General features: G+C 24.1%; 13 protein-coding genes across 13 annotated transcripts; 6 read left to right on the top strand and 7 right to left on the bottom strand.

Annotated features, from left to right (window-relative positions):
• Positions 1 to 142: 142 nt before the first annotated feature.
• SRAE_2000119400 (Ran GTPase-activating protein 1) lies at positions 143 to 1696 on the bottom strand (the record flags this gene model as incomplete). Its single annotated transcript, XM_024652116.1, has 2 exons — positions 143 to 1563; positions 1618 to 1696. 2 exons carry the CDS (start codon positions 1694 to 1696, stop codon positions 143 to 145), a joined length of 1500 nt encoding a protein of 499 aa, XP_024505726.1.
• Positions 1697 to 2072: 376 nt separating this feature from the next.
• SRAE_2000119300 (N(6)-adenine-specific DNA methyltransferase 2) lies at positions 2073 to 2843 on the top strand (the record flags this gene model as incomplete). The annotated part of the gene is made up of 2 exons (XM_024652115.1): positions 2073 to 2195; positions 2334 to 2843. 2 exons carry the CDS (start codon positions 2073 to 2075, stop codon positions 2841 to 2843), a joined length of 633 nt encoding a protein of 210 aa, XP_024505725.1.
• Positions 2844 to 3134: 291 nt separating this feature from the next.
• On the top strand, positions 3135 to 5438 carry SRAE_2000119200 (Roquin-1; the record flags this gene model as incomplete). Its single annotated transcript, XM_024652114.1, has 1 exon — positions 3135 to 5438. The coding sequence occupies one exon, from the start codon at positions 3135 to 3137 to the stop codon at positions 5436 to 5438; it is 2304 nt and encodes a 767-aa protein (XP_024505724.1).
• A 248-nt stretch (positions 5439 to 5686) lies between these two features.
• SRAE_2000119100 (Putative serine/threonine-protein kinase STE20-like) lies at positions 5687 to 6610 on the top strand (the record flags this gene model as incomplete). Its single annotated transcript, XM_024652113.1, has 1 exon — positions 5687 to 6610. One exon carries the CDS (start codon positions 5687 to 5689, stop codon positions 6608 to 6610), a length of 924 nt encoding a protein of 307 aa, XP_024505723.1.
• Positions 6611 to 6741: 131 nt separating this feature from the next.
• SRAE_2000119000 (Histone H2B family and Histone core domain and Histone-fold domain-containing protein) lies at positions 6742 to 7113 on the bottom strand (the record flags this gene model as incomplete). Its single annotated transcript, XM_024652112.1, has 1 exon — positions 6742 to 7113. One exon carries the CDS (start codon positions 7111 to 7113, stop codon positions 6742 to 6744), a length of 372 nt encoding a protein of 123 aa, XP_024505722.1.
• Positions 7114 to 7472: 359 nt separating this feature from the next.
• SRAE_2000118900 (Histone H2A domain and Histone core domain and Histone-fold domain-containing protein) lies at positions 7473 to 7859 on the top strand (the record flags this gene model as incomplete). The annotated part of the gene is made up of 1 exon (XM_024652111.1): positions 7473 to 7859. One exon carries the CDS (start codon positions 7473 to 7475, stop codon positions 7857 to 7859), a length of 387 nt encoding a protein of 128 aa, XP_024505721.1.
• Positions 7860 to 8090: 231 nt separating this feature from the next.
• Positions 8091 to 8402, bottom strand: SRAE_2000118800 (Histone H4 family and Histone core domain and Histone-fold domain-containing protein; the record flags this gene model as incomplete). Its single annotated transcript, XM_024652110.1, has 1 exon — positions 8091 to 8402. The coding sequence occupies one exon, from the start codon at positions 8400 to 8402 to the stop codon at positions 8091 to 8093; it is 312 nt and encodes a 103-aa protein (XP_024505720.1).
• Positions 8403 to 9217: 815 nt separating this feature from the next.
• Positions 9218 to 10530, bottom strand: SRAE_2000118700 (Glycoprotein-N-acetylgalactosamine 3-beta-galactosyltransferase 1; the record flags this gene model as incomplete). The annotated part of the gene is made up of 2 exons (XM_024652109.1): positions 9218 to 10194; positions 10260 to 10530. The coding sequence occupies 2 exons, from the start codon at positions 10528 to 10530 to the stop codon at positions 9218 to 9220; spliced, it is 1248 nt and encodes a 415-aa protein (XP_024505719.1).
• Positions 10531 to 13404: 2874 nt separating this feature from the next.
• SRAE_2000118600 (LD23890p) lies at positions 13405 to 14990 on the top strand (the record flags this gene model as incomplete). The annotated part of the gene is made up of 2 exons (XM_024652108.1): positions 13405 to 13752; positions 13818 to 14990. The coding sequence occupies 2 exons, from the start codon at positions 13405 to 13407 to the stop codon at positions 14988 to 14990; spliced, it is 1521 nt and encodes a 506-aa protein (XP_024505718.1).
• A 482-nt stretch (positions 14991 to 15472) lies between these two features.
• SRAE_2000118500 (Protein UBASH3A homolog) lies at positions 15473 to 16394 on the bottom strand (the record flags this gene model as incomplete). The annotated part of the gene is made up of 2 exons (XM_024652106.1): positions 15473 to 15865; positions 15912 to 16394. 2 exons carry the CDS (start codon positions 16392 to 16394, stop codon positions 15473 to 15475), a joined length of 876 nt encoding a protein of 291 aa, XP_024505717.1.
• A 259-nt stretch (positions 16395 to 16653) lies between these two features.
• SRAE_2000118400 (Separin) lies at positions 16654 to 20299 on the top strand (the record flags this gene model as incomplete). Its single annotated transcript, XM_024652105.1, has 2 exons — positions 16654 to 16779; positions 16823 to 20299. 2 exons carry the CDS (start codon positions 16654 to 16656, stop codon positions 20297 to 20299), a joined length of 3603 nt encoding a protein of 1200 aa, XP_024505716.1.
• Positions 20300 to 20498: 199 nt separating this feature from the next.
• Positions 20499 to 21263, bottom strand: SRAE_2000118300 (Hypothetical protein; the record flags this gene model as incomplete). The annotated part of the gene is made up of 3 exons (XM_024652104.1): positions 20499 to 20842; positions 20893 to 21083; positions 21139 to 21263. 3 exons carry the CDS (start codon positions 21261 to 21263, stop codon positions 20499 to 20501), a joined length of 660 nt encoding a protein of 219 aa, XP_024505715.1.
• Positions 21264 to 22325: 1062 nt separating this feature from the next.
• SRAE_2000118200 (Zinc finger, C2H2 domain and Zinc finger C2H2-type/integrase DNA-binding domain and Zinc finger, C2H2-like domain-containing protein) lies at positions 22326 to 23145 on the bottom strand (the record flags this gene model as incomplete). The annotated part of the gene is made up of 2 exons (XM_024652103.1): positions 22326 to 22636; positions 22686 to 23145. 2 exons carry the CDS (start codon positions 23143 to 23145, stop codon positions 22326 to 22328), a joined length of 771 nt encoding a protein of 256 aa, XP_024505714.1.
• Positions 23146 to 24457: the final 1312 nt, after the last annotated feature.

Here is a 24457-nt window from a genome sequence, read left to right as displayed (position 1 = left end):
AAAAAAATATCACAGCATTATTACTTAATAAAACTGTTTAAACACTTTTTTTTTGTTATTTAACTTTATTTTAAATTTTAAAACTTAAAAGTAAAATAGACTTAACAAGTATTAAAGTAATTTAAAAAAAAAATATTAACTGTTACCAAACGGATATGTATTTAGTAAATTCAGGAACATGATCACCAGTTAAATTTTTAAGAATATCAAAATTAATAGGTACTTTTTCTTGAAGTTCTGATTTAACTAAACGTGAAAAAGCTATTAAATTGTTAGAAAGTTGCATTAAAACTGGAAGATTTGATCGCATTATTTGACGTCCTCTTTTTAAAATTTCTATGAGCATTTCAGAAACCAATTTTTCATTTTTACTATTTGGAATAACGGCAGTCGTTAGTGCTGCAATAAAACGTGCAGTTGTATAGGGATTAACATTAATTCTCATGTCATCTTCAAGTTCATCAATAACATCACTTTGACGTCGTAAAACTCTTCCAAGAGAATGTGAATTTGGAGCTTTTATAAAATCAAGGATTATGTGGATTGGTAAATCTTCAGTACCATTAACACATGGAGTCCATAGTTCATCATTTTCAACATCACTTCCTTGATCATCCTCCTCATCACCTATATTAACATTCTTCAATATATTTGCTAATCTATGGAATTCGGATGAAAAATTATTACAATGAAGTTTAACATTAACATTTTTTAAACTTTCTTTACAAATCTTATCTATTTCTATAGCACCTTTTGGGGTAACTTCATTTCCTGAAATATCTATTTCTTTAAGATTCTTTAATTGACCTTTGGCTATAGCTCTAAAAATTTTTAAACTTCCTCTATCTCTGCAAAGACAATCTCCAAGTACAATTTTCTCTAATTCTTTTAATTTTGGTATCACGTTAGCTAAAGCAACAGCACCTCTGTGTGTACAGGTGTTGTCAGAAAGGTCAATAATACGAAGGTTAGGATTAAAACGGAAACAATCAGCTAGAGCTCTGATTCCATCAGCCCAAATACCATTTTGAATTATTTGTATATCTTCTAATGTTCCAATCATCTTGAAAGCGTGTGAAAATGCTATTGCACACGTGTTTTCAAGACGATTTCTACCGGCAATAAATGTTTTTAAGTTTAACCATTTTCCCTTTTGAATTGCTTTTCTTAAACATTCAACAAAACAATTTGCTACTGTCTTCCCACCAATACCAAGTCCATTATTATATAATTTTACTGTTTCTAAATTTATTGCTGCTTCACTAGCAAGAAATTTTTTAATTCCTTCAACACCTACAGGTCCTAAAGCATTATCAGATAAATCTATTTCTTGTAACATTGCACCAGAATATGTTATTCCATCTAACAATTTTTCTAGAATTTCAGGAATTTCAGTTTTTAAACGTCCAGTAAATAAATCACTCCACAAAATTCTTTTTAATTCTTTATGTTTTTTTAAAGCATCAGCAATTGGATCAGCTGCATTTGGTCCTAAACTATTTCCTCTTAATTCAAGAGTAACCAAATTTGGACATTTTTCAATTTCAATAGCTAAGTTTTTACCTAAAATATAAATTTATATATATATATATTTCTTTAGAAAAATATTTAACTTACCATCTTCCAAAGTATTTAATTTTAATTGTAAATCTAAGAAAGATAATTTACCATTTTCAGAGTCATATTTTCCAATCATTTTTATTAAAAAAGTAAGATTATGTAAATATAATTTATAAAAAAGAGAGTCACTCAATTTCAATTTTCAATCAACACCGCCGGAATACATTATTCCAAACTTTCTTTATAAGAAGTAATCCTATATGTTTGACGTTATGATAAACATTTTCAAATTTGGTTTTTATACGGAAGGAAGGCATATTATCAACAAAAAATATTAATTAAAGTCTTTGCTAAATATTGTATTATTTAACGATTTCAAAACATTATATCCTACTGATTAAACAAGTAATTTTATTTCTGCTGCACTATATATATATATATATATATATTATATATATATATTTCAACCTACGCAACACCGACTGACAAAGTAAACAACATTTATCATTATCATGAATGAAGATGATGACATGCCACAATTATCTGCTACTACATTAGCGGCATTGAGAGAATTTTTGGAAGAACAAAAAAATATTATCCCACCAGAGACAGAACCTGTTCCAGAAAATTGGAAGGTTAGTTTAATTTCAAAATCTCCAGGGAATTTTACTTTATAACGCATTAAATGTCATATGATATTATATATTATATATATGTGTGTATATCACTTCCCTATCTTTTTAACTAATTTTATAATCATTCTTTTTTTACAGCTAAGCCAATTTTGGTATAGTGATGAAACAGCTGAGAAACTAGTTAATGAAGCTATAGAAGCTCTTGGAGAGAGAGGTGGAAAAATTGCATTGGTATCTTCTCCAACATTGATGAGATTTTTTCGTCAAACTAATTCTTATCGCGATGGAAAAATATCTGTACATCTATTTGAATTTGACAAACGTTTTGGTGAACAATTTCCAGAAGAATATTCCTTTTATGATTTTAATAATCCTCTTAATATAGATATTTCCCATAAAGAGAAGTATGACTATATAATCGCTGACCCACCTTATCTTTCTGATGAGTGTTTAACAGCAGTTTCGAGGAGTTTAAAATATCTTTCAAAAAATGATGATTGCAAAATATTATTATGTACTGGAGCAATTATGGAAGATGTAGCGGAAAGGAATCTTAATGTTAAGAGGACAAATTTTAATCCTAGACATTCCAATAATTTGTCAAATGACTTTTGTTCATTTGCCAATTACAAAACAGTAACATTTTGAACAAAAAAAAATTTTTTTTAATTGTTATGTTTGTTATCAAAAATATTTGTTATACATTTTTAACTAAATTATATCCTCAACAACTATTATACTTTTTGTTTTAATACTCTACCTGCTTATAATAGTTTTTTTTAACCGTTATGTAATATCATCACTAATGATTAAGTTTCATTGATTATATTTTTATTCATAATTCTTTTTAAAATCTCGTTTGCGTCAAACAGCTGCATTTCTTTTTTTTATTTTATTTTAATGCACTCTGTTTTTAGGTGTTAACACTTCATCAATGTAATGGCAAAATCAGTATCCTCAAACACGTGGGCAGAGGTATTGTGCTGCGCTGTATGTTCTACTATATTTTCTAAAGCCAGATTGCCTATTAATTTATTATGTGGTCATATCACTTGTAAGGAATGTATAAATCGTGCTTTGGATGAAGATGGAAAAATATGTGAATGTTTTGGAACTTTTAAGCAACATTTCGACAACGTTAAAAAATATCCTGTTAATGTTGCTTTGCTTAAAATTATCTTTGACTATGTCGATGATGTAAAAGATCCTATTTTAGAGGATGATGTTGATAAAAAAGAAAAAAAAATTGTTGAAAAGAATTTTTTTGAAATTGTTTCCTTTTTAAGGAGAGTTGACTGCGAAAAAGGTGGTGCTATTTGGAGTGAAACTTTATCGACACAGGTACAAAAAAAAATAATTCAGCTGGTTTCTTGTCAATTAATGGAAAAAGAAGGAAGATCTCAGATTGGCAAGCAAATTAAAAGTTTAGTTGAGAGAATTATTAATGAATTTTCTTCTAAGTTACAAAATCCATATAGTATTTCAACACAATTATGGTGTGCTGTCAGACAACGTGGAGCACAATTTTTGGGACCGGCTATGCAAGAAGATATATTAAAATTAGTATGTTTAACACTAGAACAAGGAGCTGAAATTTCACGTAAGAATCTTGTATTATATGCGGTTCAGATGCTAACAGCTGACTATCCACAAATATCAAAGACATCTGTTGGGCATGTTGTTCAACTTCTTTATAGAGCCAGTTGTTTTACGGTTATTAAAAGAGAGGGTAAAAGTTCATTGATGAGACTTCGAGAAGAATTTCGTGATTATCCTAGTTTACGAGCAGAACATGATGCTCAAATTGTTCAAATTGCTTTAGAAGCTGGTATTAGAATTTCACCAGAACAATGGAGTTCACTGTTATATGGTGACCAAGATCATAAATGTCATATGCAAAGTATTATTGATAGGCTTTTACTGCCAATGTCTTTTGAAAGTCTTGTAGACGATTTGATGGCATTGATATCTAAGAGTGGAGATTCATTTAATTTAAGGCGACTTAAAGAATCTTTTGATATTATTATTGAATTAGATAAGTTAGATAAGGATCAAAATGATTCATTGACATGGGGACAACTGGGAAAATATACTTCTGCAGCAACTGAAATAGTTCATGTATATTCTGATTTTAAAAAAGTACAAAAAGAAAAATGTTTAATTACAAGAAATTCTGACTCCAGTCAGAGACTTCCACATCCACGTTCTGTTTATAAAACACGAATGTGCCGAGAAGCTAAATCTGGACAAGGATGTCGAAAAGGAGATAAATGTACATATGCTCATTCGACATTGGAATTAAGAGGTAGTGGTACTAACATTCAAAAAATACAACATAACAATACAAATGGTAACAATAATACTACTAGTAATAATAACAATAACAATTCTCTTACTAATATTCAACAAAATATTAACAATAGTAATGAAATAAGGAGTCAAAATAGGCGTCAACGTTTTGTTCAACCTCCAACACCATTGGTTATGAGTCAACCACCTCCACCACCACCACCACAATCAATCTCAATGATTCCATTTTATCCAGCTCCATTACATTCTATTGATAACCCACCTCCAAGAAGTCCATTTACATTAGTACCACAATCACCAAATCTTATGATTGGAGGACATAATTCAATGCCACAACCTGGATATTTTTTTCCATCTCAACCACCAACACCTCAAGGCATTCCTAACCATCCGTCAAATGGTTCTGCATTTTTTGATGGAAATTCAAATCATTATTCATTTGTCCAAGGTCCTGTTTATCCACATTATTTTGCTCCTCCAACACCAACATTTACAAGAGCTTTTGAAAAATTTCTTGATTCACCAACATCCAAAGATGAAAAACCAAAACCTTCTCCATTAAATTTACATAGTCGAAAAGATAAAAACCAAAAACGTAATAGTCAAACTTTAGAATTATTAAAAAGAATGTCAATAGCAGAGGAAGATGAAAATCAGCATGTATCAAGACAAGTAGCTGAATCTTTATTTAATGATTGTATAGATAATAATCAAGGTGCTGGCACCAATTATTATGAAATGACTCCTACTACAGTTCCAATGAACTATCCAAGTTTACCTGGAACACCAATACAATCACCAATGCCGAATGGTATGTCATTTACAATGCCGAATGTAATGTCACATGACAGATATTATTATCAACCAAAAGGATATTCTATTCCTAAAACTCCAACTAGTAAAAGGATAGCTTATATTTGGGAGATGTATTAATTTTATCGTCATACTATAATTAATGTTTTTTTTCTATATCCTATATATATAAAAGAGAAATGACTTTCAAAAAATTATTTTTGAAAATTAAATTTTTAATAAAAAGTTTCTAATGTAAAAAAACACAATTAATTTTATTTATTACAAATGTTATTTACATTTATATACATATATTGTATACATATATATATATTTAAAAAAATTATTTAAATTTTATATTAATTAGTACTTCTTATTTATTTATAGTTATGTCATCACATAATTTTCATCGTTATCAAATTGTTCCTATAAAAATTAACTATTTACAAAATAAAAAAGGGATTAATATTTCGAGGATTGATACATTAAACCTTCAAAATACTAAACCAGAAACATTAAAAAAAGAACTTGAAGAATTATTTAATGGATTAAAACATGAAAGAATTTTATTACCATCTGATATAATTATACCAGAAGATATGACTATTGAATTTCATTATAAAAATCTTACTGGTGATATTGATATTGATACAATAATTAATAAAGATTATAATTTTGGATTACCTGAGAAAGCTGTAGCATATATTTCTTTTAAATTACTTAACGCAATTGAATATTTAGCAGGAAAAAGAATTGTCCATAGAAGTATAATGTGCCCAAATATTCTTATTGATAAAAATGGAAATGTTAAACTTACTGGTTTTCATACAGCTGTTTCATTAAATACCAAAAAACATTGGATTCGTAAAAGTGACAACATTAATGAGTATGATCCAGATTTATTAAAAGATTGTCTTAATTATCTTGCACCAGAAGTCCTAAAACAAGATCTTGTTGGATATCATTGTATTAGTGATATATATAGTTTAGGTATTACAATATGTACAATGATAAATGGATTTACTCCATTTAGTGATATGTCAGAGTTAGAAATGTTATATGAAAAATATTGTGGAACACGGCCAAAAATTATTGATTCATCAAGTACTGTAGACGAAGATGATGAAGGTATATTTGATAAACATAAAGAAAAAATATTAAGTAAAGAGATTCACGATGTTATTGTAGAGACATTAGATTGTAATCCTGAAACTAGAATTTCCCTAAAAAATTTAAAAGAGCATGCTTTTTTTAAAGTTAACGGTACCTCAAAAGAAATTATTTCATATGATAAAATATTTAGTAAAAAATAAAATATTTTGTTGATTAATTTTTGTCCTATAAATAATTATGATTAATCACTAATATATCACCTTTGTAAAAGTAATATAAAACATATATGAAAAAAAAAATGTAAAATAATAAAAAATTTAAATATTAATGTTTACTTAGAACTTGTATATTTTGTAACAGCTTTTGTTCCTTCAGATACAGCATGTTTAGCTAATTCTCCTGGAAGAATAAGTCTTACAGCTGTTTGAATTTCCCTCGATGAAATAGTTGATTTTTTATTATAATGAGCCAATTTAGATGCTTCACTGGCTATTCTTTCAAAGACATCATTTACAAATGAATTCATTATAGACATTGCTTTTGAAGAAATTCCTGTATCAGGATGAACTTGTTTCAAAACACGATAAATATAAACAGAATAAGTTTCTTTTCTTGTTTTTTTTTTACCTTTTCTATCATTATGAACTGTTGATTTTTGACTTTTAACAGCTTTCTTACCTTTAGATGCTGTTGTTGGAGGCATATCTAAAAATAATAATAACAAAACTACAATAATTTTATATATTTTTAAAAAAAAAAAAATTATATATAAATAGAAAATTTATTGATATAAGTTTATTTTAATATAAAAAAGTACAAAAATATCATGTATAATATGAAAGGGAGTGTATAAAAATTTTAGAAATCATTACGCTTTTATTAGTCATAAAATGAAGGTTCCAAATAAATATCAGGTGACTGAAAATGATGTAATATATCTTTTGAAACGAAAATTTAAAGACAAAAGATAGTTATTTCATTTAATTCATATTGTTCATATATAATAGGTTATATATACAATAATTTTTTTTTTGTTACAGAATTATATAATAATTAAAAGAAATGTCGGGACGTGGTAAAGGAGGTAAAGCTAAATCTTCTGGAAAATCAAAATCACGTTCAAGTCGTGCTGGACTTCAATTCCCTGTTGGAAGACTTCATCGTATGTTACGGAAAGGAAATTATGCTGAACGTGTTGGAGCTGGAGCACCAGTATATCTTGCAGCCGTCCTTGAATATCTTGCTGCTGAAGTTCTTGAGTTAGCAGGAAATGCAGCTAGAGATAATAAAAAAACAAGGATCAATCCAAGACATCTACAATTAGCTATTAGAAATGATGAAGAATTAAATAAACTTTTGTCAGGTGTTACAATTGCACAGGGAGGAGTCTTACCAAATATACCAACTAATTTAATGCCTAAAAAAGGCACAGAAAACATTGGTGATTGATAACATTTAATGTCCCATTTTTAATATAAATTTATATTATTTTTAATAATTACATTGATTTGTTATAAAAAAAAAATTATATTATAAATAAAATATGTAAACAATTATTTACAAAAAAAAAAAATGTTTATTCGAGAAAAAAAAAATTACATGTATAGTGTTTAAAAACACAATAACAAAAAGTAAATCACAAGATAGGATGAGATGCAATCAATAAATGTTTAAAAAGAGTTATCCTCCAAATCCATAAAGTGTTCTTCCTTGTCTTTTGAGAGCATAAACAACATCCATGGCTGTAACAGTTTTTCTTTTAGCATGTTCACAGTATGTTACAGCATCACGAATAACGTTCTCCAAGAAAGATTTAAGAACAGTACGTGTTTCTTCATAAATAAGTCCAGAGATACGCTTTACACCACCTCTACGTGCAAGACGACGAATAGCTGGTTTTGTGATTCCTTGAATATTATCACGAAGAACTTTACGATGGCGTTTTGCACCACCTTTTCCAAGACCTTTTCCTCCTTTACCACGACCAGACATTTTTAGCTAAAAATTGAATAAAAAAATTTGACAAACAAATTGTATATCTAAAAAATTGGAATATCGCTGACTCCTGTCAACACTTTAATGATGTACTTTGTTTATGGGTGTGGTTTAAAAGAAATAAATATTTTGTAGTAAGTTTTGCTAGTAATATTAATGTCTTGAAAAATTCTTCAAAAAAAAGTGTCTTTTTTTTTAATATGAAATATTTGTATTAGTTTCAATATTTAAATATTTCATAGTATATTATTTTAATAGTATCATTTAAACATAATACTTTGAAATTTTATCATTGATGAGATAAAAAATATGACTCTTTTAATATAAAACAAAGTTATTTATATAAGACTTTTTTTTTTTTTTTTTATTAATTATCACTATAAGATTACACGACCGGTATTCGTTTTCCATTTCTTTGTTTTAATATCTTTTGTAGAATTATAAAAATATGTAATTTCTTATTTACTTAAAAAAATTTAACTACAGTAAATTAATTTAAAAAATATTTAATTATTATTCAGTTTCTATTTATATTAAAGAAAAAAACAACTTTCTTGTAGATTCTGATTTATATAAAAAATTTGATTATTATTTAAATGAGTAAGTTAACTAGAAATTATATTAATAAATAAATGTTTATTTTTAATATTACTTTATATATATATATTATTTAACAGAATAATTGATAATTAAACTACATTTTAATTTTACTACATAAAAAGCTATACACGGAATGAAGATGATGTATGGCAACTTTTGGCAATATAACTCATAATGAGCTAAATTTGTAGAAAAAAATAAATTATTTTTTTTTATTTTTTTTCCTTTGACTCAGTATTTGCTTTTTCATTCATTAAACTTTTAAGATTATCTAATGTTTTTGGAAAGGCATCATCTTTACCCTCAGTTAAAATTGACATTTCATATGCAGCATTAATCATCTTATCTTCTAATTCATTAATTTTTTGATCATATCCCTCTAAGATAAATTTTTCAGCCAAACTAGGTACCATTCCAAAAGGCTTTAAATGATAGATAAGATATTCTAATTCATACATTGCATTTGCATTGATATAATGAAAGGCAATAGCATAATCACTACAACAAGATGCTCCTTGTTCTATTGGATAATACATGTATCTCCAAAACCAAAATTTAGGATCTTTTTTTTTCATTACAAGGTGACTTGTTGGACCAAATGGTAAAAATCTATGTTGTCCTAAATCATCTCTTGAATCACCGGCTTTAACACCAATTTTTTCTAAACATTTTCCCATTTCTGCATCTTCAGCTCCACTTTCAGCTTGTTTACATTTTTTAGGATCAGGTAAACCTTCAGTTATAAGTTTACGTAAAGCCTCTTTACTTAAAATATACCCAGCACCACCTGACATATATCCTTGTTTAGTAAATGGTTTAAATTTACATCCAAAATATATAGGTTCAGAGGGTGAATGTGATAATAACATAAATCGTAAATTTTCCATTACAACAAAAGTATCATCATCAGATTTCATAAACCAATCATAATCATTATAATGATTATCATATAAATATTTAAAAGCTGCTTTTGTTTTTGCCCATAAATGATTTCTTCCCTCACTAATATTTAAATTTATTGCAGGAAGTGAGGGATCTTCTTCTGATGACATAAAAACATAATTATTACATCTTTTTAACCATGTAGCTTTAACATGAATAGCACGTTTCTGATGATTTTGTTTTCCTGTTAATACCCAACAAAATATTCTAACTTTTTTAGATAATTTATCTGCAATATTTATTTTACCTATAAAATAATAATGTTTAAAAATTAATTTAATATTTTTTTTTTGTATTAATCATTAAATATACCTCTTTCATGAATAGATTCATTAAGATGAAAACGAAATATACTTTCTGGGCCTTCTTTATCATCAGTTTTAATACTACCATCATCAATATAACCTCCTTGTGCACTTATCTGTTTATAATTTTCACTAGAAAATTTTTTTTCAATATCTTCCAAGGATGTGGGAACATAAATTTTGCCATCATTAACCGTTAACATCATACCTATTAAAATACCAATTAAAATACCAATACATAATATAATTAAAGGTTGATACTTTCGACTACTTCTCATATTTCAATATTAATATAGATTATAAATATAGAAAAATACTTTTATTTTTTTTTCCAGTTAAAATATCAATATCTAAAATTAAAAATATCTTTAAATAGAGATTATTTCATTTTATCTTTTAAATATTAGATTGAATGATATTAAATATAAAATAATAAATTTTTACATAAAATTCATAGGATAAAATTTAAATTTTGATTATACATAATCTAAACTATTTCCATAAAAAATATTTTTAAAAAAATTTTTAATAAACATTTCTTTTATAGAGTAATTTTTTTTAACAAAAAAATGAATTTATTCATTAGATACTGTAGTTTCAATTTCAAAAATAATATTTTTATCCAAAAAAATATCATATTTTTTTTCATTTTAGTTATGTTATATGTAGAAATATTATAACTATAAAATGATAACTTATGAAATATTAAACTAATATAAATAATGTTATAGATAAATTTTTATATACAAGTTATACAGTTTTTTTAAAATAATTATTAGTTTTTTTTTTATATAAATTATAATAAATAGTATGAAAATGTTTGGTAATATGATAAAAACTTGCAAAATAAAAAAAAATAATATTTATATATATACAGTATGTTTAATGAAAAATGTAATATTTTTAAAATAAACTAATTTTACTTATAGTTCTTTATATAATATATTATTTAAAAAAATATAATTTATATAATGGAATAGCTAAAAATAAAATAAAAAAAAAAAGATTGAAAGTAGTCATAAAAAAGTACTCTTTGAAAATATCTACTTTTTTAAAAAAAATAATATATATATTCAGTGATCTAAGATATGTGTATACTATAACCTAGTAATAATACAAGAATTATTTTATAAATAAAATATAATGTTAAATTATGACATTGTGTTTTAAGGGCTATTTAAAATTTATATATTTCAATAGATTACATACATTTTTACCAACTGCTTTAATAATATAGTTGAATGAGATACCAGCTGAATAATTAAATGAAAAGAATATAATTCATATATAATAATTTTTGTGAATTATTTAAGTTACTTTAAATTGAAAGGTATCTATTTAATCTTTAGCTCCTGGATTATAACTATTTTATAGCTTTTTGGTATTCAATTTAGTAAATTTTTATTTAAAAAAATAGTATATAAAAAAAATTTAAAGATATTATTTAAATTTATAATATATAAACTTTAATGATATAATTATATTGGTAAAATTAACAGTGAGTTAGAAATCCAAATTTTTCTAATAAAATATTTTTTTTATATTAAATAAATATTAAATTAATCTATGTAAAAATTTAATTATAATAGTTCAATTTCAACTTAAATAAATGTTTAAAAAAAAATTGCAATTTAATATTTATTTATATAATTAATAATTAATGATTTATTAAATTATTAATAATAATAATAAAATATATATATTTTTTTTAATTATTTTTTTTTCGTTTTTTATATATATATATAAATGAATAATTGTTATTAAAATAAATAAATATAAAATACAATCAATATATAAAAAGTGTGGCAAATTTAAAGAATATATAGAAAAGAGTGAATAAGTAATATATGTGCCTAGTTAAGATAGTATGCTTTGTAAGGATGCGGGATTCCTGATGAGATGTTATTTACTTTCTTTTTTATATATATATATACTTTTTTTTATTTAAAATAAAATTATAAAATGTTAAAAGTATATATATATTTATAAAATAAAATATCAAGTTATATATATATAAAAATGTGAGGTTTAAAAGTATTTACAAATTTTCACTACTCAATACCATAATAAATAATTTCTAATGTTAAAATATATATTTTATTTATTCTCCCTCCTCATTATGTCTATTTGTATATGTGAAATTTTTATTTCATCATTCATATTCTTTGTCCCTGATTATTTTATTAATAGAAAAAGTTCATTATTATTTGGAATTTAAATTTATAACAATTGTTTATTTATCTTCTAATTATTTACAAACATTTTATTGTCTAAGTGAATCTTTTAATTCTTAATCATATTATTTAAACATCTGTTAATTATTGAAAATTTTTAATATTTATTTAACATTTCATTAATTTATGTACTAAAAAATTTTAATACTTATTTTGTACTTTTACATTAAAAAAAATTTTTTTTTTAAAATTTTTATGTAAATAATAATTTCATCATTTCAAAAAAAAGAAAAGCAAATTTAGCCATTATAATTATTAAGTAATTTTTTTGTATTATATTTTTATTTAAAAATTATTATTTATATAAAATAAAAATTATGTGAAAATAAATAAATAAATATATACAATTTTTTTTTTCTTTTTATATAAATAGTTTAAAATACAACTAAATATATTTTAATCATAAAACAAGGTGGACAAATGTCACATTTTTAATTTAAAGGAGAAAAAAAAAAACAAACGATTATCTTTTGTCTACTATTGGTAGTTATTGAATAATTCTTTCTAGTTTTGTATGATTATAAAATTTTTCTTAACAAAATCAATATACTATTTATGTTTGTATGTATATTATGCTATATAATTTACATTATTACTATTTACCTTTACTTTAAATAGGTAAAAGTATATTAATAATTAATTTTTTTTTATTATAATTATATATAATTTTATTTAATAAATTAATATTAAATAATTTTAAATTATATATATATTTTTTTATCGTGATAATTGTTTATAGTTTTTAAATACTATATATAAATATAAAAAATGATAAGACGGCATTTCATATCTTCTTTTCAACTTATCTTTTTCAATTACTGTTGGACCCAATCTGTATGCTTATGTGTTTTCTCTTACCATTTATTGACCCACATTTATATATCATTTCATATTACATATGTTTAACAATTACATTCAATGGAATCGTTACATTTTCAGAATCTTTCTAAAAAAGAAATCAAGCCTTTTTTAGGCTTATCATATTCTTCTAATTATAATCATCCTACATCAGTGACTCATAAAAAAAAGGAATTTAGTAATTTATCAAGACAAAATAATAAGAATAAAACAAAATTAGAAGACAGAAATCGATCAATTGATAGCAACAGAGATAATCAAAAAGACATGGCTATTCATAGTAGAAGGAGTTCACTCTTAGACCCGTTGCTTGACGAAGATCATAGTATGGGAAAAGATAGAAGAAAATTTTTAATTGTTTCTGTTTTCGATTTTTGCCTTACAACAGTTTTATGGTTATTATCTACTGTATGTTTATTTATTTATATTATATTATTTCTTTATTATTATTTTTTTTTATTATATTTTTATAGGTATCACAAGGAGATTCTGATTGGGCAAAAGTTTTTTTTGATGAAATAAATCTTTTTAAACCACAATTTTTTGAAAAATCATTATTTGATGTAGTATTTGTGGCATTTTTACGTATGACATTTCTCCTTACAACATATGCTATTTGTTGGATAAGACATTGGGGTCCAGTTGCATTATCAACATCTATAACAACTATCTTTATTGCTATTAAAGTTTTATTTTTTTTTAATAAAAGTAACGGGTCATTACCAGCATATTTAGTTATTGTTTCTACATTTATTGTTGCCTGGTTTGAATTATGGTTAATGCCATTTAGAGTTTTAAATAGAGAAAGACAAGCATATTATCAATCAACACAATTTGGTGAAAATGATAATAATATGGGAAGAATTGGTGGTAGTAATAATTTACCAAATAGGGTAAATCATAATAGTTATATTACTGATGATGATGCATTTGGAACGGCAAGAGATGTCTCTTCAGAAGAAGATGAAAAGGCAGAATCAATTGTTCAAGGAAGTGATACAGAAGATATGAAAATAGAAGATTATCAATATGCAGTTACAGTAGCTGAAGATAAAGCTGACAAATTATGGAAACAAATACATACATGGAAAGTTCTATCAGAAGGAAATATTTTTATATCATATAGTGATGAAAATAATAGTTATTATGTTAAAACAACCTGCGACACAAATACATTTGTTCTTTATCAAATTGTTTGGATGGATCAAATAAAATATAACAATCAAATAAAATCAACAGAAAAATTATTATTTGTTGATGAATGTACAGAAATTGTTTATTCAATAAGTGCTCCTGCTATGTTAGGTCATATTTCATCAAGAGATTTTCTGGATGTCAGAAGAATTACTTATAATCGTGAAGAAGATATTTTTAATGGAATATTTGTAAGTGTTAAATCAGCAATAAAACCTCCTGATACTACAGGAAAATTAATTCGAGGTGAGAATGGTGTTAATTTAATGAGGATCTCAAAAATAAATGACAATTGTTCTCTTTATGAATGGATTTTCAATAGTAATATTAAAGGAAAAGTTCCAGCTAATTTGATTAAATCGGGTACCAAATCATTTTTAATGAATACCATAAAAAATCTTCAAAAGTATGTCAAAAATGAAGCTCATACATATTTGCAAAAACCTATTTAAATATTTATTAAATTTTCTATCATCATTTTATAATATTTAAAGAAACAAAAAAAAGTTTTATGTTTGTGCAGTCCGAACATCTTTCACCTGCTAGTCAAATTCACAACGTAATTTGTATATATATGCTTTATAACAATTCACCGAAATTTTTATCATTTATTATTCAGATAAAATATTTTTATCAATACATTATAAAATAATATAGTTAACAATACCATAACTATATATATATAGTTTGAAAATATTTAAAAAGAAAAAAATTTAAAGCCTAATTTTTATCATAAAATATATTTTATTTTATACCTTATCTAAACACAAGAAGCACTTAATAAACTTGACAAATTATTATTAAATATAATATTAATTCAATAATATAGTTAGAAAGAATGATATATACATACATATATAATAAACATACCAAAGTTTTTATTTTATGGTTATCATAAAAATTTTTATACCCTAGATTTATTTTTATCATCCTATCAATTATATTGTTTTGATTTGGTAGACGGAATTAAATGTCGTAATTCTTTAATGTCACGATAAACAAAACTATAATCATATTGCGTAGTAAAATTATATTTTGTATAAGGCATTGAAGCATTCGTATTTATGACAAAATTTTTCTTATTTGTTTTTTGTTGATCAAAACCAATAGTTGAACAGTATGGAATATATTCACCTATCTTTAATAAATACTTTTCTTCATATGGTTTTTCTCTTTCATAGTAATAATTTAAAAGTAAATCTACTGTTGATGCATGACCAACAAGTAATATCACTGCATCCTCTCCAGAATGTTCTTTTTGAATAAATGATACTGTTTCATTGAAACGTTTAATATAATCATTTTCTTTCCTTTCAATTGGAAATAACTATAATAAGATATGTATATTCAAATTATTATTATTTATAACTTACATCATCTAAATCCCAATTATGTTTATATTCATAATCAACATCTGTAAACCCAGCATTTGAAAGTTCATCTAATGACATAAATGTTGGAATTCTTTTATTTTGATAAAGAGTACAATTTTCAAATAAACCTGGTTCAATTTTTATTTTTGCTCCACTTCCAGAACCATCTAGTACTCCAATAGCAGTTTGAATAGATCGAAGTGCTGGAGAACAATAAATATAATCTGGAGTTGATCCACATAATCCTAATCCTTTTCCTGTTAACTGTGCAAGAAAGGTACCAAATAATGTTAATACTGTATCTTCTTCAAAATCACACATATTATCTCTATTTGGAATTTCAAATGGCATATTTGCATCAAATGTTTCATAATCAGAAGAATTTTTTAAATCTTTAAACCAACTTGGATAAACATGATCTAAACGTTCACTATGACGCATACCAATGATACGTAATCCATTACGTGAATTAATCTCCATCATCAAATAAAAGTTATTTATAAAAATTAAAATTATACCTTTTTATATCAATCTTTAATCAAAAATCAACAATTGATGTATAAAAATTTAAATTTTTCTTTGAAACACATGATTAACAAAATATGTATACACATATATATATGGTCATACTTTTTTCCAAAATCTGGCGGCTGGGTCTTAAAGCGAAAAATGTGTGAAGCTTTATTCATATAAATTTCTAATTAAAGGTATTATTCTTATAAATTGCAACATTTTTAAAGTTATGAAAAATACCACTTCTAGCTCCTCAAAAATTAAAACAGCTCATGATAAATTAAGTGAACTTGTTTTATATGCAAATAAACATATGAAAGATCAATGGAATGCAAAAACTGTTGTCATCAAAAAGGTAAAATTTAAGAAAATTTAATTTATTTTATCAATATTTACAGATACTTAATATTACCAGTCATTGTCCCATATATAAAGATGCATTATTTTTTATAGAAAATGATATTGATAATGAAGTTTGGTTAGATGTTGTAAAAAGATGTTTGGTGGAATTAAATAAAATTAATATTATACAAAAATTAGAAGGATTATATACTACTGTAAAATCAGAAATATTTCCTTTACTTTTACAAAATAAAGATAGTATTGATAAAAATATTTATGGAAAGTCAATTGCATTGATACGAACATTAGGAGCAATATATATGTTACATGGATATTATAAAGAAGCAATAGATCTTTTTAAAATGGTTTTTGATATATTTTCGCGTGATTTCACAACTTTAACTTGTATTTTAAAAATTTGTATTATAACTAATGATTTGTGTTTGCTTACAAAAATTTTAAATGAATTAAATCGAACGATTCAAAATTACAAATTGCCTACTAAAAATTATTTAATTATATATAAAGTTTATAGTATTTATGTTGAATGTCATGGTATTTCTGCAAAAGAAAATTGTCAAAAATTATTGGATTCTATTTCGAAGGTTGAAGCAGAATTTAATTCAAAAGGACCTTTATCAATTATGATGTATGACATTCAGGTTCCTCTTTTACTTTGTAAAATATATTTAAAAATGCTTGATAATGAGGATGATGGTATTACTGATAATTACTTAAAATTACGTGCAAAAATTTCTGATAAATTACTTCCATCCATTTTATATTATTACTACAAAAATTCAGCCACTAATAATGTACCAATGGATTTTGATATTAATGGAAAGAATGATAACTTTGTCAGTGCAGTTGCTGTGACATCGTTTCTTTTTGAAGAATCTTTATTATATTCAAGGATGTTACAAGATTCTGGAAGAATCAAAGAATGTAATATTAAATGTTTACAACTAGTTACTTCTGCGTTACGTGTTGGATGTCAGTACAGATTCCTATCTATAATGAATACTATTGGTATGTCAGATTTTCTTGTTAATAACAATCCACGTATTTATGATTTAATATATTTATCATCAAATACATTTGATAATCAGGATACAAGTCAAATTGAAAATAAACCACCATCACCAAATAAAAATATATCTGAAGATTCAATTTATGATTCAAGTTATGATTATCTATCTGCTAGTGATGATTCTTTTGAGAAATTTGAATGTGGAAATCTTTTTAATTCTACTTTAAATGTTAAGTTTCATAGAAATTTATGTCGTTGTCAAAGATGTAAAAATTTTTCATCAAATAAATTAATGGAACAAGAAAGACTTTTTTCAAAATGGTTACTAGAACAAAAAAAGAATAACTCATCATCAATAGTTGAATCTTCAGTGAATTATTCTGAAAGTTGGTGTGAAATGACAAATCTTTACAATAAAGAATGGTGGAAAACAGTGGGTCATACTTCTGAATCAACCGTTTATGGTATTGCATCAAAAAATAGTAGTTATTTATTTTGTGGAGCTATAATAAAAGCCATAACTACTAGTTCTGGGCAATTTGATAGTCAAATTGTTAAATCATTATTAAAAAAAGTAAGGTTACAAATATCTGTTTTCTGTTCAGAATTTCACAACATGAAAATTTCATGTTCACTTATTTGTAAAAAATATTCATTAAGGTCGTATATGGTTATACCAAATTCTTGTTATGCTAGTCCACTTAATATTATGAACGGAATTGAATTAGTTTTAGATGAAATAATTTCTGCAGAAGTAAATAGTATTACAAAAGAATTAAGTAAAAATGATGCCGCTATCGTTAAAGCTTTCAATAAAACAGTAAATATCAATAAACAAGCTGTTATTGATTATATTATTGCTTTCAACAACTTACGTCTTTCTCCAACGGGTGATTTAAATTATTTAAATTTACGAAAATATTGTAATGGTAAACTACTTGTAATGTTGAAAGAAAAAGTCAAAGAAATTTTTGATATTTTTACTTCCAATTTACGTTTTATGGATGTTACTAACAAAAAACTTATTTTATCTAGTTTATTAAGAATTTATGATATTGCAGAAATGGATGAATGGGATATAGCATGGATTGTAACTGAATGTACGGGTATTGCAACAAGATCATTAATAAGTTCTACCGGTTCTTTTAATTATTACTTTTCATCACGTAAAGAATTTAAATCTCATGTAACCAATTATTTTCCTACAAATTCAACTGTTGTTCAATTATTTATGGATGATGACAATGTTTTATGGTTAATGAAACTTCATCGAAATATAAAACCTCTTGTTATACCATTAAAAAAACTTCATGCAAATTATTTTAATACTATACATCAAAAATTTTTAGATGTTCATGATAAATTAACAAAAGAAAGTGGACAGGTATCTGGACGTGTATTTTGGTCTGTTAGATATTCTTTGGAGGATTCATACAAATATATATGTAAAAAAATTCAAAGTGAAGTACTAGGTTCAATGGCATTTTTATTACTTCCATACACAGAATTACCATTTTCATCATGTTTTATGTCTTTTGTTGGTGCATTAGAGAAAGCTAATTATCCAACTAGTGTAGCAATAAGTATAGCATCAGCCATTCCTTTTTTAACATTATCTGACTTTCAAAATATTTTAAAGGATATTACCACTATATATCCAATGAATTCTCAAATTATTCAATCATTGTCGTCACTCTTTAAAAGTTTATCTTCAAAAATTACACGTGATTTGAAAAATGCTGGATACCTTCCATCTAAATTTCTTCGAAATTTAGCTTCTTCTCAAATGATTGAATGTCCAAAAGAAATTTTTACCACTCTTATTCTTGATAATGAACTTTCATTATATCCTTGGGAAATGGTTTCATTTTTTAATTATCGTCCAATGATTGCCCGAATGCCTTCAATAATGAATTATGCATTACTATTAAAAAATAATGTTATAAATAAATTAAATACTGATAATTCGTATTATATTATTAATCCCAAAGGAGATTTAAAGGACACAGAGGATTGGATGTTGAATTTATTAAAAAATATGAAATGGGAAGGAATAAAAGGTCAATGGCCTCAACCAGAAATTGTGAAAGAATTTACATCAAAGAAAGATCTTTTAGTATATATTGGACATGGAAATGGCAAACAAGTTTTTAGAATTGCATTAAAAGAACAAAAATTTCGTTCTGCAGCTATACTTATGGGTTGTTCAAGTGTTAAACTTGGACCTTCTTCAAATGGTTATTCACATTTAGATATGGTAGAAAATTATTTTATTTCTTCAGGACCTGGTATACTTGGATGTACGATGCTTGTTACAGATGGAGAAATAAATAAATTTTTTGAATGTATATTTAAAGCATTCAAGAATAATAATAAAGATGGAAATGATAAAAACAAAAAAACGATAACTTATTATATGGTACAAGCAAGGGAATCAGTTAGATTACGTTATTTAACAGCAGGTACAGTTGTGTTTTATGGTATACCAACATTACTTTTATAAAATATATGTATATTAATTTTTGTAAATGTGTTTTAATTAAATATATTAATTAAAAATGAAAATTTATGTAAGATTATAAATAAAAAAACTTCTAATTTTATTAATTATCATATTTTAATTTTTATCATATTTTTACAAATATAGAAACGATATTTTTTATAACATGGGATTTTTTTTAAAATTCTATTTAATTATATAATTAAATATTTCCCATAATATCAATACAACATTTACCAAATTCAGCTTTACACGTAGTACAAAAGTTTCTACACCACATACAACAACCATTATTATTTTTATTATTTTTTTCTTTTTCAATATTAATATTTTTTAAATGTTCACCAACTTTTGGTTGTTCAGTGACAGCTGTAATTTTTGTTGTGTTACCAGATTTTGTAATAGTATTATTTTCATTTATTTTTATTAACTCATTAGGAGATAAAACAATATCTGATTTCTTTTCCCGTTGTTGTTTTGGCACATTATTAACATCTGTTTTTATAGGTTCTTTCATTAAATTATCTTTTTTTTCTTCTAAAAATTCTAATATTACATAATTAATAATTAGAAATTATATATATAATTTTTATTACCTTTTTTTGTAGAATTAATAATTGCTTTATTTTTTTCTTGTCTAAATTCTTGATATGATGTTGGTGTAATAGAACAACACTGACAGGGTACCTCAGAGTTTCTAGATAACAAGTATATGTGAGGAAATGATTCTTCCTCATCTTGATAAAAAAAAAATATATGTTTGATTGATAATTTATTTTCAAGTAACCTAAATAGGATTACATTGAAATATTAATAGATTATGTCACAAAAAAAAGGCTCACCATTTAATAATAATTTCCTGTACATCATCAACATCAAGTTTTGGATATTTTAGTTTACTTATAGCAGAATAAACCAGATAAAGTTCCTCTTTACTCATGTCCATAACTTTTTTACCATATTTCATGTTGACATTCGTTTCAATATTTGTGGTATATTAAAAGAAAAAAAAAAGAATAAATATCAAATATTATTAATATATAAATATTTAATAATAATAACAATATATATGTATATATATTGTCACTTATAATATTACAAAAATTTTAAAATATATATTTTTATTACATAATATTGTAACAATAGTAGAGGAATTTAAATTTTGTATAGTTGAAACCGGATAATATTGATAAATACCTTCACTTTTTAGCATAATCAGTCTCATATTATTGTTAATTATTTCAATTGAATTTATTATAAATAGATAACTTTGAATACACTTTTGTTACTATTTAATATTATAACACATAAATAAAATTTTTTTTTCTATAAAAGAACTATTTTTAATATAAATATTTATAGTCTAACAGTCATATTTTTTTTTTCTTTATCTATTACAAAATAAAAAAAATTGTAAACATTTTACATAAAAAATTTTTTCAATATCTATTTTTTAATTTTTTTTTTAAAAATAATTTTTATTTTTATCAATAACAAAAAAAAAATTTATTTATAAATCAATATAAATAAATTCTAATGGATAAATCAAATTATAATTGAATAAATTTTACCATACATTCTCAAATCATAATTAAATATTCAATCTAAAAGTGAGAAATCAACTTTTTTAATCTAATAAATTTTTAAAATATTCTTATACCTCATTTAAAAAACGCTACTTTATGGTGTGAGGGTATACTTTAATGTTGTGACATATTAAAGAAAACATACCGCTTTGGTGGAGTCTAACTGGCGTGTGGTTAAAAGTTTTAAACAAAGAGATAATAAAATTATAAGTAAAAAAGTTACTTAATTTAATTGAAATGTTACTTTTTAATAGTAGTTAAAGTATATTGAAACAATATGTTGTTTTTTTTTTAGTAATACAACAGGTATACTGTAATATAAAATTTAATGTTTATGTATATATGGCACTTTATTGATACATTAAATACATTCTTTAAATATGAAAAAAAAAAAAAATGTTTCATTGTTAAAATGTAGTATGATAATATTTTTATAATTTAATTTAAATTCTTGAATGTGGTGGAAAGAGAAGAGGAAAATTAGAAATATTTAATGACATCTCATTAGGCATATATGGGTGTGTGAAAGGTAAATTTTGAATAAAATTTGTATTCTTTGGTATTATTTTAAAATTTATTCTTGCACAACTTGATTCTTCATGTTTAGAAAGGTAACTTTTTAATGCAAATCTTTTACCACAACGATGACATTCAAATGGTTTTACTCCTGAATGTGTTTGAATATGAGCTCTAAGATTAGACTTATCAGCAAATGCCTTATTACATACAGTACATTTAAATGGTTTTTCACCAGCTAAATTATAAATATTTAAAATAAAAAAGTTTTTAAAAAATAAACTTACTATGTGTTCGTATATGTCCTTGAAGAAGCCAATGTCTTGAGAAACCTTTACCACATATAGGACAGGAACAATTTGGGCTTAGTGATGATTTAGATGATATTGAACTGTTACCTGATGACATCTTACGTTTTCTTTTATTACCACTTTCTTGAATTTTAATTTTTTCATTTTCTTTAGATTCATTTTGAATATCAAGAAGTCTTGTAATTTTTGTAAAATCAGTTACCCTTTTAATATTTTGCTTATTTTCTTTTGTATCCTCCTCCAAACTTAATATTGATTCTGGTGAACTTAAATTTGAATTGATAATATTTTTTTCAAAATTATTAGGAATTTTAACAATAGGTAATCCATCAATTATAGGTTGAAATAAAGGAGTATTATTTTGAACAAAATTAAGGTAATGATTTTGTTGTTGAAGAAATAGACCAAGAATCTGATTATTAAAATATGATGTCATGATATATTTTTTTTTATATTAATTTTTTTTTTGTATAGAATTATATTAAATAATAAAAGTTCACTGAAAGTAATTAGATGTAAAATGAATAAACTTGTTAATGAAAAAGTAATAGAAAACAATTTGATTTTATGATGTTGATTATTATCTAACAAATATCTATGAAGGGTGGAGCGGAAGTGTAAAAGATACTATAATTGAGAAAAAATGTCTTCACCTTATTCTCACACTTATTACCATATGGCCAATTTGAAGATATGTATACAACACCCATCACTGAATGAATCTGTTATAAATTTTGTGGATTATGACGACTGGTGGAGGAGAGATTAATAAAATATTAGAAAAATAATATTGTTATTATGTTAATTTGTAAATACATTAAATAATTACTTGAATATGATGTAAGAATAGTTAAAAAAAAGTTTTTTAAATACTAGTAATATGATATATGATTATTAAAAAATAACTATCAATAAAAATATATTTATAAATATAATAAAACATATAATATATAAGTAAAAGTAAAAAAAAAAAGTTATTTGTTTTGACAATAAAGTGATTATCTAAAAAAATTATTATATAATAGTATTAAAATAATATGAAATATCTTTGTAAATGAAATGACTAATTAGCTAATGACTTTATGTAACACTCCAATCAAAGTTCATCTACCGACAAAGGGGTGTCCGGAATAGTTAAAGGAGGTGTGTGAAAAAGGAAATAACTTTAAGCATATATTAATACATGATCCTTTCCTTTCAATATGTAATAAATACCGATATCAATGAGGGAGATTGATGTATATATTATAAGGAAGTTGTAAAAAAATTTTGAAGTATACAAGTTAAAGTATTCTTAACAATGTCCTGAAGAATTTTACTTTCTTTTAATAAGCGCCGTTAAAATTGTCTTTTTTCTTTTTTTATAAAAATTTTTGTCCTTAGGAAACTTTTTTTTGTCATAAATATAAGAACATAAATCACCGTTTAGGGTGTTCCTATTCTCAAGTCTATTCTAGTTACCATTTATCACTTAAAGAAGACACCTCTCATACATCTTTTAATACTATGTGGTAAAGTAATTTTTCATTTTTAAATTTAAATAAATCAAAATGTTTTTTGAACAATGATTACAATCAACAATTAAATGTCTTTCCATTAATTTTATAATATTTATTTAATGAATGAAAGTTTACTTAAAAATTAGAAACATTCAAATAAATAGATGTCAATTATTTTAAAGAAAGATATATTATAATATTTTGTATATTTATTATAAAATTTTAAATATATACCTTTATTATGTATTT

The sequence above is a fragment of the Strongyloides ratti genome (assembly GCF_001040885.1).
Source record: "Strongyloides ratti genome assembly S_ratti_ED321, chromosome : 2".
Classification (NCBI taxonomy): domain Eukaryota; kingdom Metazoa; phylum Nematoda; class Chromadorea; order Rhabditida; family Strongyloididae; genus Strongyloides; species Strongyloides ratti.
The sequence above is the reverse complement of the archived record's forward strand: the minus strand, read 5'-3'. Positions and strand labels throughout refer to the sequence as shown.